Genomic DNA, 12,275 nt, shown 5'->3' with positions numbered 1-12,275 from the left:
GTTTCAACCACATTGGTGTCTTTTTTTCAATTTTATTAATATCAGTGTTGTACAAATCTAGATCAGTTTACCCTCCCCTAATCTTAATGTTACACAAAAATGACCCTAGATCAGCATATGGGGGCAATTTCTTCCTACATCATGTAAATGGAAAGGTTTGAATAGTGAGAAAAGTAAATGACTGAAATGTTAAAACCTTTTCTGGTTCTACAACCAATGCACATACATCGCTGTGCTCTACATGTAGTTCTCAATGTAAGACACTGGAGGGCAACAGAATGCTCCCACTGTCACACACAACTTTCCATGTAGTAGTCAAATAAATACACAGCAGATGACAAACACTTGATGTAACACTATTTTGTGTTTGGCAAGTGAATTGATTATATCACATTTGTTAACTGCTTGTAAATCCAATGTTAATTTTTAGCAGCGGACGGTGGCAGAGTCAGGGATATTTTTTGTTGTTGAACAACCGTGAGGTCACTTCTACACCAAAAAAACAAACATTTTTCTTAAAGGACATTCGATTCCAAAATGCATTAATATTTTTATATGTTCTACTCCTTTTTAAACTTGAGGAAAGGTATAAATTGTTGATCTCAATGGCATTGATCTCAATGGGATCACCAGACAATTCTATACTAACCTAAAAAAAAGGATTTAGCCAGTGTATCTTAGCTAACTATTATACACTGGGTGTCAAAACATTATGAATACCTGCTCTTTCCATGACAGACTGACCAGGAGAATCCAGGTAAAAGCTATGATCCCTTCAATCAGTGTAGACAAAGGGAAGGAGACAGGTTAAAGAAGGATGTTTATGCCTTGAGATATGGATTGTGTATGTGTGCAATTCCCGAAGGAGAATGGGGAAGAAAAAATATTTAAGGGCCTTTAAACAGGTTAGTGTTGAAGTTGCCAGGCGCACCGGTTTGTGTCAACAACTGCAATGCTGCTGGGTTTTCCCATGTGTATCAAGAATGGTCCACCACCTAAATAACATCCAGCCAACTTGACAGAAGTCATCATGGTCCAGCATCCCTGTGGAATGCTTTCGACACCTTGTACAGTCCATGCCCATACGAATTGAGGCTGTTCTGAGGGCAAAAGGGGGGTGCAATGCTCTTAATGTTTTGTTCAGTGAGTGTATATCTATTGAAGGTATACTTCAGGATTTTGGCAATGAGTGTATCTGACTACTCCCCTAGAGTCAGATACACTCCTGGATACAATTTGTATGTCTCTGTGTTCAGTATGAAGGAAGTTAAGCTGTGTTTACACAGGCAACCCCATTTTTATATTTTTCCACTAATTTGTCTTTTGAGCAACCCCATCAAATCTTTTCACACCAGATCCTTTTCAGAGCTGATCTGATTGGTCAAAAGATCAATTAGTTAAAAAAATATCAGACTTGCGCTCTTTGCATTCTCTCAACTAGCTTCACCTGGAATGCTTTCCCAACAGTCTTGGAGTTTCCACATATGCTGAGCACTTGTTGGCTGCTTTTTTCACTTTGCGGTCCAACTCATCCCAATCCATCTCAATTGGGTTCATCAATTGGGTCCTCATGAGCCTATTGCATCATAGCGCTTGGTTTTTGCACCTGCCCTTGAAGACATTTTCAAAGTTCTTAAATCTTCCAGATTGACTGCCCGTCTTGTCAAAGTCATGGACTGTTTTTCATTGCTTATTTGAGGTGTTCTTGCCATAATATGGACTTGATCTTTTACCAAATAGGGCAATCTACCTTGTCACAACACACATGATTGGCTCAAATGGATTGAGGAAAGAAATTCCACAAATGAATTTAAGGCACACCTGTTAATTCAAAGGCATTTCAGGTGACTACCTCATGAAGCTGGTTGAGAGAATGACAAGCATGTGCAAAGCTGTCTAAGGCAAAGGGTGGCTACTTTGAAGAATCTCAAATATTTTGATTTGTTTAACACTTTTGGTTACTACATAGTTGATGTCTTCTATTATTCTACAATATAGACAATATTAATAATGAAAAACCATTAGAGGTGTCCAAACTTGACTAGAACTTGTAACCGATTTTAAAAGCTGTTGCATCGCTGCTAAATGAATAGGGAAAACACTGAAATCATTATGTTTAATGGCAAGAAGTGGAGGGTGCATACAATAAGAAAAGGTTCTAATGAAGGCCATTGATCAAACTATAAACTTGATGTTTCAACTTAACAGATTTTTTTAATCGTTGAGCCTTTTCAGTCATTTTGAAAAGTTATCCAGCCTGCTTTGGGTGGGTGGATGGAAGGAGCCATATTTCTGCCTAACCGGAGACTTGCCGACTTTTAGAACCAACAGAAAGACAGACGCAAGTTCACAGCAGACTAAACCATTTATTCAAGTGGTCTTCAGCCTTGTGAGTCTGCCTTGACAGTCATTTGCTGGAAAACGTTACTGACATGATTCAACCAATAAGAGAGAAAGGCGGGACTAAACCAAGCGTGAGCATGACTGCTTCTAGTGACAATGGAACTTGTACAGTCACTAGCAATACACAAAGTACTGGTCCCCTTACAGTAATGACCACATATCCTATATGGAACATCATTAAGTGCAGTGCTTATTAATATATCAGGAATGTACATTTTTAGAATGCATGTAGTTAGGATCTTCGATCTAAAGAGACATTCCATAATAAAAATCCCACCCTCACACAGAATCCGTCAATCAATGGAGACTGACCTGTATTATCAATGTGGGACTTTTACTGTGGCCGGCCCCTAAACTATAGTGCATTTCAAAATTAGTCAAATCATCCCTTGTTAACACAAGCAGGTCATTCATTGTCACACAGAAACTCGGGGAAGAGATGCAGTCACAGGACACTACTAGCAGCAGGTTAGGTTGCTTGTGCGCTCTAGACACGTGCATTGATGATGTCAACAAACTCAGGCTTGAGGGAGGCTCCGCCCACCAGGAAGCCATCCACATCGTTTTGGGAGCCCAGCTCTTTGCAGTTGGCCCCCGTCACGGAGCCTGGAGAAGGGAGGGACTTTGGTAAAAACACTCAAGTGCGCATGTAATACATACAATAATTTTATCAAAGGTTTGGGAGCACATTCATATTCTTCCAAAAGACACAAAAATAATGTTACTCATGCTGTAAGCTCCATTTGATGTCAGTAATGTGTGTTTTTGACCCCCCCCCCCCCCAACTATTCAGCCCAATACATATGTTTAGATTTCCATTAGAAACAGTGGCTCTGGGGATTTTCTCGTTACTATTAGCAGCCTGAGTTCAGTGTGGTCCCTTACTGACCTCCATAGATAATGCGGACGGAGTCGGCCACGGCCTCAGAGACGTTGGCCCTCATCCACTCCCTCAGCTTCTCATGCACCTCCTGGGCCTGGGGCGAGACAAGTTCACACATAGTGTCTTGTACAGCCAACTTTGTGGGGACACACAATTCAGTTCCACTAACCCACACTCTTTCCCTAATTCTAACCTTAACCCTAAACTCCCTAGAAATCACACTTGACCTTGTGGGGACAAAAAAAAAGTCCCCAGTTGGTCAAATTTGTGTTTGATTTTAATTCAAAATGGTCAAAAATAAACAAATAGCTTCCTAGCGAAAGCAATTTCTCAAGCAATTTTGCTAGGACTGTCTGGGAGATGTCCGAGTGGGGAGGGAAAAACTGAAAACTAGCCGTTATTGGCAGGGAGGTTTAGAACTCACTCTTATCCGTCTATCACCTAATTTACCACCTGGTGAGGTCACCAGGCAGGCCAAAACTCCATCCCACCAAGGGCTGAAATTTCAAACCACTTACACAAAAAGGGCATTATCATTTTCACAGTATAATTCCAACCTCCATCTGGAAATGTATATAAAAACACAGGAAAAAATATATATACATTTTTTTTTAAAACACATTTGACTGCACTGGGCCTTCAAATAAATAAAAAACAGAAAATACACTCTTGCAGCAGAAACAAACTAGTGCTTAATATAACCACATTTAGCATAAACCACTAGGCTGTTTCTAACAATACAACAAAAAAAACTAAAACAATGGAACTATTGTTGAAGATTTACTTAAAAACATAGTGAGCTACAAAACTATTGGCACAGACATGTTGTTTTGGCTCTGTACTCCAGGACTTTTGATTTGAAATCAATGACAATGAAGTTAAAGTGCAGACTGTCAGCTTTAATTTGAGGGCGATTTCAACCACAGGTGAATCGTTTAGAAATTACAGCACTTTTTGTACATGGTGCCCCATTTTAGGGGACCAAAAGTATTGGGCCAAATTCACTTAAGTGTATTAAAGTAGTCAAAAGTTAAGTATTTAGTTCCATATTCATAGCTTGCGTTGACTACATATTTGTTGGATGCATTTGCTGTTTGTTTTGGTTGTGTTTCAGGTTATTTTGTTCCCAATAGATATGAATGGTAAGTAATGTATTGTCATTTTGGAGTCACTTTTATTGTAAATAAGTATAGAATGTTTATAAATACCTGTATATTCATGTGGATTCTACCATGATTACGTATAGTCCTGAATAAATCTTGAATGATGAGTGAGAAAGTTAGACGCACAAATACCGTAGCATATCTTGGGAGTATGATATTTGTGCGTCTAACTTTCTCAGTCATTCACATAGAATTTCCCCCACTGCTCCATAGTCAAAATGGCGGCAAGCTTTACATCACTCCAGCCGATGCCTGGCATTACGCATGGTGAGATTGCATGGCTGGCTGTGTGCTCGATTTTACACACCTGTCAGCAACATCTGTGGCTGGAAATAGCCAAATCCACTGATTTGAAGGGGTGTCCACCAGTGGAAGCTGCTGAGGGGAGGACCACTCATAGTAGATGGCTAGAATGGAGTCAAATCGAGTGGTATCAACCACATGGAAGCCACATGTTTGATGTGTCTGATACCACTCCATTCCACACATTATTCCATTCCATCCTCCCTCAGCAGCCTCCACTGGTGTCCACATACTTGTGTACATCCAACACGTTTCTAGAGTCACAAGCTTGATGCAAATCATTGTGCGCTAGGAATATAGGACTAAATACAAAAAAAAGTTGACTCATAACACACAAGTGAATTTGGGGGGGGGGGGGGGACACTACCTACAAAAAGTGTCAATTTCTAAACGGTCACATATGGATGAAAATACCCTCAAGCTAAAGCTGGCAATCTGCACTTTAACCTCAGTCATTGTAGCATCTCCCTAACAACAATGATAACAGTTTGTGTGAATGCAGGGGACTGTGAGCCCAGCATGCACAGTGCTCGTTTCTAGTGAGCGTACTGCAGGCCTAAACATGCAGTGGTCTATAAAGATTGGATGGAAGTGGGCCATCCCGAGAAGCCAACGGGTGCCTTCACGTAACAGAATCCCGCTCACTGCAGTCATGTATAGACAACTCTTGCTAACTTAAAAAAAAAAATGAAATGCATGCGATTAAGAAAACCAATATCCATTTCCCACAGATCTGTGTGTAACTTACAAAAAATATAGTAAAGTATGCATGTTGTAGGTAAGTAAATATTGTTATGACATGGCGATGAGTCGTACCTGTTCGGGTGAGGCTGTCTTGCCAGTACCGATGGCCCACACCGGCTCGTAAGCCAGCACCACTTTGCTCCAGTCCTTCACGTTGTCTACAACAACAACTTTACGTCACTGTATGTAGATCATGATACGTTGTGTTTGTCCTACCACTAATTGCCTTAAGATGTATAATACAACATGTGGTACGTAGACTAATGGAATGGACCCCAGAGTTCGTTTTTTTTAGGTCTCAGGCAAAGTTCTGAGAAAGTGTGATGTCATTGTTTGTTGAAATGTATGTAAATCGTAAGTTGTCTATTGTTTTTGTCTATGTATGTTTCAGTCAAAAAAATTTTTTTTTTAAGTAACATTTTCAACTTAAACCAAAATAATGGCTAAAATATTTTTGGAAGGAGTGCAACAGAACAGGTAGAATATATAAAATGAAGATTTCATGGACATTTTTAGTCAACTTTCCAAAATAGTTATTCAGGAGAGAAAAAAGGATCTAAATGTTTACACTGGTCATTTAGCAGAGACTCTTATCCAAAGCAACTTACTAGTGGGTGCATACATTTTCCTACTGGTCCCCTGTGGGAATCGAGCCACAACCCTGGTGTTGCAAGGGTTCAACGCTTGCATGATGAGAACGCTTTAGATGAGCAGACTAATACATTCCTGTGATACACAGCGAACATGGGGTTTGAACCTAGCGGTTACCTGCGATGGCCTGGGTCTGGGCGTACACCACCTCCTCTGTGGTTCCAGCCTCTCTCTCCTCCAGCTTCTCTCCGATGCAGGCGATCACCCCCAGGCCACTCTCCAGGGCGTGGGCCACCTTCTGACCAATCAGCTCGTCACTCTCCCCGAACACGTGGCGCCTCTCCGAGTGGCCCAGAATCACCCACTCCACACCACAGTCCTTGATCATCACAGGGCTGAGGGAGAGAGAAAGAGGGAGAGGGATTAGCAATACATCCACTAAATAGTAGATTTAATTGAAAATGGAAATATTTTTAGTATGTCAGATTATTCTGGCATTTCTCACAGAACCTTCATTAGGAGGAAAGATGTTAAAAATCATTTTTACATTTGTATCAAACTTCCAGAGTGGGCTCTGCTAATTATGAAGGTATGATATATTTTATGAGCACCAGCAACTCAGTGAATGGGAAAATGGGTTCAAAGGGTATCTGGCTAACCAGCCAAATAGGAAAGTAGCCAGCCAGGCCTCCCCGGCCACAACCTATATTTTGGTGGCCTCTGGTACAGTCTAATGTCTTGATTCCACCCGAAATACACAGCAAAATTATGACCGTACATACATACCCCAACCAAAAGCCATGGATTACAGGCAGCAACCACACTGAGCTAAAGGCTAGAGCTGCTGCTTTCAAGGAACGGGACTCTAACCCGGAAGCTTATAAGAAATCCCGCTATGTCTTCTGATGAACCATCAAACAGGCAAAGCCTCACAGGACTAAGACCGAATAGTAATATAACGGCTCTGACGCTCGTCGGATGTGGCAGGGCTTGCAAACCATTAGACTACAAGGGGAAGCACAGTCGAGAGCTGCCCAGTGACACGAGCCTACCAGACAAGCTAAACTACTTCTATGCTCGCGTCGAGGCAAATAACACTAAAACATGCATGAGAGCACCAGCTGTTACGGAAGACTGATCATGCGCTCCGCAGCCGATGTGAGTAAGCCCTTTAAAACAGGTCAACAGTCACAAGGCTGCAAGGCCGGACCAATTATCAGGACATGTACTGAGAGCATGAACTGACCAACTGGCAAGTGTCTCCCTGTCCGAGTCTGTAATTCCAACATGTTTTAAGCAGACCACCATAGTCCCTGTGCCCAAGAACACTAAGGTAACCTGCCTAAGTGACTACCAACCCGTAGCACTCATGTCTGTAGCTATGAAGTGCCTTGAAAGGCTGGTCATGGCCCACATCACACCATCATCCCAGAAACCCTAGACCCACTCCAATTTGCATACCACACCAACAGATCCACAGATGATGCACACTCCATTGAACTCCACACTTCCCTTTCGCACCTGGACAAAAAGGAACACCTATGTGAGAACGCTATTCAATGACTACAGCTCGGCATTCAACACCAGTGCCCTCAAAGCTCATCAATAAGATAAGGACCCTGGGACTAAACACCTCCCTCTGCAACTGGATCCTGGACTTCCTGACGGGCTGCCCCCAGGTGGTAAGGGTAGGTAACACATCCGCCACGCTGATTCTCAACACAGGGGCCCGTGCTCAGTCCCCTCCTCTACTCCCTGTTCACTCATGACTGCACGGCCAGGCACAACCCCAACACAATCATTACATTTGCAGATAAGTGGTAGGCCTGATCACCGACAACAATGAGACAGCCTATAGGAAGGAGGTCAGAGACCTGGCCGTGTGGTGCCAGGACAACAACCTCTCCCTCAACGTGATCAAGACAAACGAGATGATTGTGGACTATAGGAAAAAGAGGACCGAGCACGCCCCCATTCTCATCGACAGGGCTGCAGTGGAGAAGGCTGAGAGCGTCAAGTTCCTTGGTGTCCACGTCACCAACAAACTAACATGGTCCAAGCACACCAAGACAGTCATGAGGGCACGACAAAACCTCAGGAGATTGAAAAGGTTTGGCATGGGTCCTCAGATCCTCAAAAGGTTATTCAGCTGCACCATCAAGCGCATCACCAACTGGTTGCATCACTGCCTGGTATGGCAGCTGCTCGGCCTCTGACCGTAAGGCAATACAGAGAGTAGTGCGTACGGCCCAGTACATCACTGGGGCTAAGATTCCTGCCATCCAGGACCTCTACACCAGGCGGTGTCAGAGGAAGGCCCTAAAAATTGTGAAAGACTCCTGCCACCCTAGTCATAGACTTATCTCTGCTACCGCATGGCAAGCAGTACCGGAGCGCCAAGTCTTGGTTCAAGAGGCTTCTACCCCCAAGCCATAAGACTCCTGAACATCTAGTCAAATGGCTACCCAGACTATTTGCAGTGCACCCCTCAACCCCTCTTTACACCACTGCTACTCTATCAATGCATAGTAACCTTAATAGCTCTACCTACATGTACATACTACCGCAAACAGGTTCCCCCACACATTGATTTTGTATCAGTACCCCAGTATAGTCTCGCTGTTATTTCACTGCTGCTCTTTAATACTTGTTACTTTTATCACTTATTCTTCTGTATTTTTTGAAACTGCATTGTTGGTTAGGGGCTCTTAAGTAAGTATTTCACTGTAAGGTCTACACCCGTTGTATTCAGCACAGGTGACTAATACAATTTGATTTGAATACTTATTAAATTTACCTCCCAAATTGTAAAAATGACTTTACAATTTAAATGACTGAAATTGTTTGAAGAATTCAGTATATTGTTAGTTGTTTTGGATATCGTCTAGTCCTAGGCCTACACTGAGAGTATAAAACATTATGAACAAATTATGTCAAATCCACTTCAAAATCAGTGTAGATCAAGGGGAGGAGACAGGTTAAATAAGGAATTTTTAAGCCTTGAGAAATTTGAGACTGTGCCATTCAGAGGGTGAATAGGCAAGACAAAAGATTTAAGTGCTTTTGAACAGGGTATGGTAGTAGGTGCACCAGTTTGTCTTAAGAACTGCAACGTTGTTGGGGTTTTCCACACGGTTTCCCCGTGTGTAACAACCAAAGGACATCCAGCCAACTTGACAACTGTGGGAAGCATTGGAGTCAACATGGGTCAGCATCCCTGTGGAACGCTTTCAACATCTTGTAGAGTTCATGCCAGACAAATTGATGCTGTTCTGAGGGCAAAAGGGGGGGACAACATTAGGAAGTTGTTCTTAATGTTTTGTACACTCAGTGTATAAGATCAGGACTATGTTCTATGTGAAAGAACATCAATTAAACTCATCTTCTTTAGAGATTAAAGTAATTCAGTTTTACTGCAAGATATGAACTGCCACAATGTTTGTTCAAATTGCGCATTTTATTTAAAAAAATAACCCACATCTTGGAAAAATAAATCGAAGTTGACTACTATATGAAAGTCAAAAGAAAATAAATGAATGTGCCAGAAAACAAAAGGCTAAGTGGATTTTGACTCATCTTTACAACTTATGTTAAAACATGGGACATGCGAATTCAGGGCTCTAAAGCTGACATTTTGTACAAGGAGCACAATAAGCAGCACACAAAACTGTAGGAGTATAATGAAAGTATTTGAGAAAGCGTTATGATAAGAAATGACTAAAAGTTATTTGGATTGTTCCATGCTCAATAAAGTACAAATGTACACGCAAATATTTTAGTCACATGGGTGCAAGTGTACACCCGCAGCCCGCAATTCGGGGCAGGAATGATCCCCCTCGAGCAACCCATTGGTTCCTTCACGCCTGCTGTGTACTGGATAAAACAGTGCCTGACATCTGGACGAAGGACAGTCTACTGGTCGTCCCGCCTAACGCTTCGAACACACCGACTGCGTCATTGCATCACTGCTGCATAACATTTTGCGCAACTAACGCTGGAACAGCATGCGGAAGGCTGGGGCGACACAGTGTGCTAGCAAGCTAGTTAGCGACACTGTGCTAGCTTGCTAGCTCTCCAGCTAGAACAGTGTCGCCCCCTCCTGCGCAAGGACAGGTCTACTGGTCGACCCCGCTAGCACAGCAGCTAACGTTTGTTAGCGACAGTGTTGCTCACGTGTACCGGACTAGCTGGCTCTGCTAGTACAGAGTCCTTGGCTCCCACCTGCCAAACACCTGCAGTCGTTAACAGAACTGGGGGAAACAGTGTCCGACAGGCAGGGGCTGTCTACCAGTGTACGGCTAGCTAGTTACCGTTCACATACTCTTCTGTGGGGTTTATTGGCGGCTGGCATTCAACGTTATTGTGCATTAACGTCACCTACTGTACTAGAGCGCCCCGCCTCCCCAACTTAAAAATGTACCAATAGAAGTATAAAGAGGAGTTCCTGCAGATGTAGGAATACCCACATTCAGGAACGCCATGTTGAACAATGGTGGGATTCACATGTCTGAGAGATGATATTCTCCGAAATTCCTTTGCTAGCAGCAGTTGAGCAAACTCAAGTCTGAACAACCTGGTGTAGTCGGCTGTTCATCCGAGGCTAGTGGAAAACACTGGGCTGTGAATGGTTTATGACCTGTAATATTACATTTCTATGTATAAAACGTGTCAAATCAGAGCCCACTGACATTTGACGTGTTTGAATGGTATTTTGTTAAAACAATGTCTAAAAATAAACGAGGTAAAAAAAGGGTAGTTTTGAGATTTAATTCAGAATCTAGACATGCTACATATTTGAGAACACTATAAAGAGTATAATGACGCCAAGATGTCCGTATTATGTACAGTTCAGACCATAGGTCTAAAAAGGGCCTAACATTACCAATTTCATCATGTTTTTTTCAAAAATGGTTTGATACACAAATGTAAAAAAGCATGTTAAACATCCATCCTCCCAATGAAGTTCCTAAATCACCCAATAAGGAGTCCATCTTAAACCAGTTCACAGATTCCGTCTCAAGGTGGAAGACGTGTCGTCATTATGGAGCCTTACCTGATCTCGCCTGTGAAGGCCCCCTTGGCAACTTTGTAGCAGTTCTGTGCGGCGACGCCGATCCTGGCATCCAGGTTCGAGCGGGCAAAGTCAAGGTAGACGGTGGGAGCACCACACACCACCTCTGAGTATAAGAGAGGGAGGTAAGAGAGAGGAGACATTCAATTGAACAGTTGTCAATATAATCATAGTCTTTTGTTTGGCACGCTATTGTCAATCTTGAGTAAGGACACGCACCTGATAACTCATATAACTAAGCCTAGACTACCTGGCCTGTACGCAAATGTAGGCTTATAAAATGTGCCCATTTGGGGATCAGTTGGTGAATTAAGACAGTCTGAAATTCTGTGGAGCTTCTCAACGTCTCAAGTCTGTTACATCCATTGAGAATGACAGTTCCTCAACGTAGCCGATTTGAAATACCTTTTCAGCGCTATCCCTTTTGATAACTAAAACGGATGAGCAGGCTTATTACTGGGAATTTAAAGCCCAGGTCTCATCAATGCACACAGATGTCATGGGAAACTATGCTGAGTTCAATGAGCATAGCTCTCACGAACAGCCCAGGTCCGTGCTATCCAGAATCATTGGGACGTCCCTACCCCATTGAAGTTCAAATTTAAAATGGTTGAGGTGACGATTAAAATGTAGGGTTTATGTATAGGTTATGGTAAGGGTTAAGGACGTCCCAAGGATTCCACATAGCGGTCAAAAGATACGTGACTTCAATGTCATGGTGTTATTCTCGTGTCGTTTGACGCAATCATCAGCACATCATTCTTCTGTTTAGTGATTTAAAAAAGATATATACATTTACTAGTTTCATGTTAACATGTGTGTATATGTGTATTGGTATCAATACGAATGTAGTGTCAACGTATTAGGGCACATTTTAGACGGAAGATACTGAGACAAAAATCGAATGCCGGTTACCGGTTTCATCGTTGAGGCTTGCAGTGTTCAGGGTCGTTATAAGGTCGCCCAGGCTCTTCTTGTCACCGTTCATCTTCCAGTTTCCTCCTACGAAAAATGTTCTAGAAGACATGATGGCTGGGCGTTAGACGATACCGGAAAACCGACGACACGGGCCTAGGATGCGATGCGCTCGCAACAAACAGTGGGTAAGCAGAAGCAG

General features: G+C 42.6%; 1 protein-coding gene across 1 annotated transcript; it reads right to left on the bottom strand.

Annotated features, from left to right (window-relative positions):
• Positions 1 to 2,346: 2,346 nt before the first annotated feature.
• Positions 2,347 to 12,275, bottom strand: tpi1a (triosephosphate isomerase 1a). The gene is made up of 6 exons (XM_029663489.2): positions 12,074 to 12,275; positions 11,141 to 11,264; positions 6,265 to 6,482; positions 5,569 to 5,654; positions 3,293 to 3,380; positions 2,347 to 3,009 (listed from the first exon to the last, which is right to left on the bottom strand). The coding sequence occupies exons 1-6, from the start codon at positions 12,183 to 12,185 to the stop codon at positions 2,891 to 2,893; spliced, it is 747 nt and encodes a 248-aa protein (XP_029519349.1). The 5' UTR covers positions 12,186 to 12,275; the 3' UTR covers positions 2,347 to 2,890.

This window comes from Oncorhynchus nerka, linkage group LG7 (assembly GCF_034236695.1).
Source record: "Oncorhynchus nerka isolate Pitt River linkage group LG7, Oner_Uvic_2.0, whole genome shotgun sequence".
NCBI lineage: Eukaryota > Metazoa > Chordata > Actinopteri > Salmoniformes > Salmonidae > Oncorhynchus > Oncorhynchus nerka.
Note: the sequence above shows the minus strand (reverse complement) of the source record. Positions and strands in the feature narration are given on the sequence as shown.

Coding starts and splice junctions, on each gene's coding strand:
- tpi1a (XM_029663489.2), bottom strand. CDS start 12,185: ATGTCTTCTAGAACATTTTTCGTAGGAGGAAACTGGAAGATGAACGGT. Junction 6,483..11,140: donor GCCTTCACAGGCGAGATCAG/GTAAGGCTCCAT, acceptor TCTCTCCCTCAG/CCCTGTGATGATCAAGGACT. Junction 3,381..5,568: donor AGACAGCCTCACCCGAACAG/GTACGACTCATC, acceptor GTCTCGCCCCAG/GCCCAGGAGGTGCATGAGAA.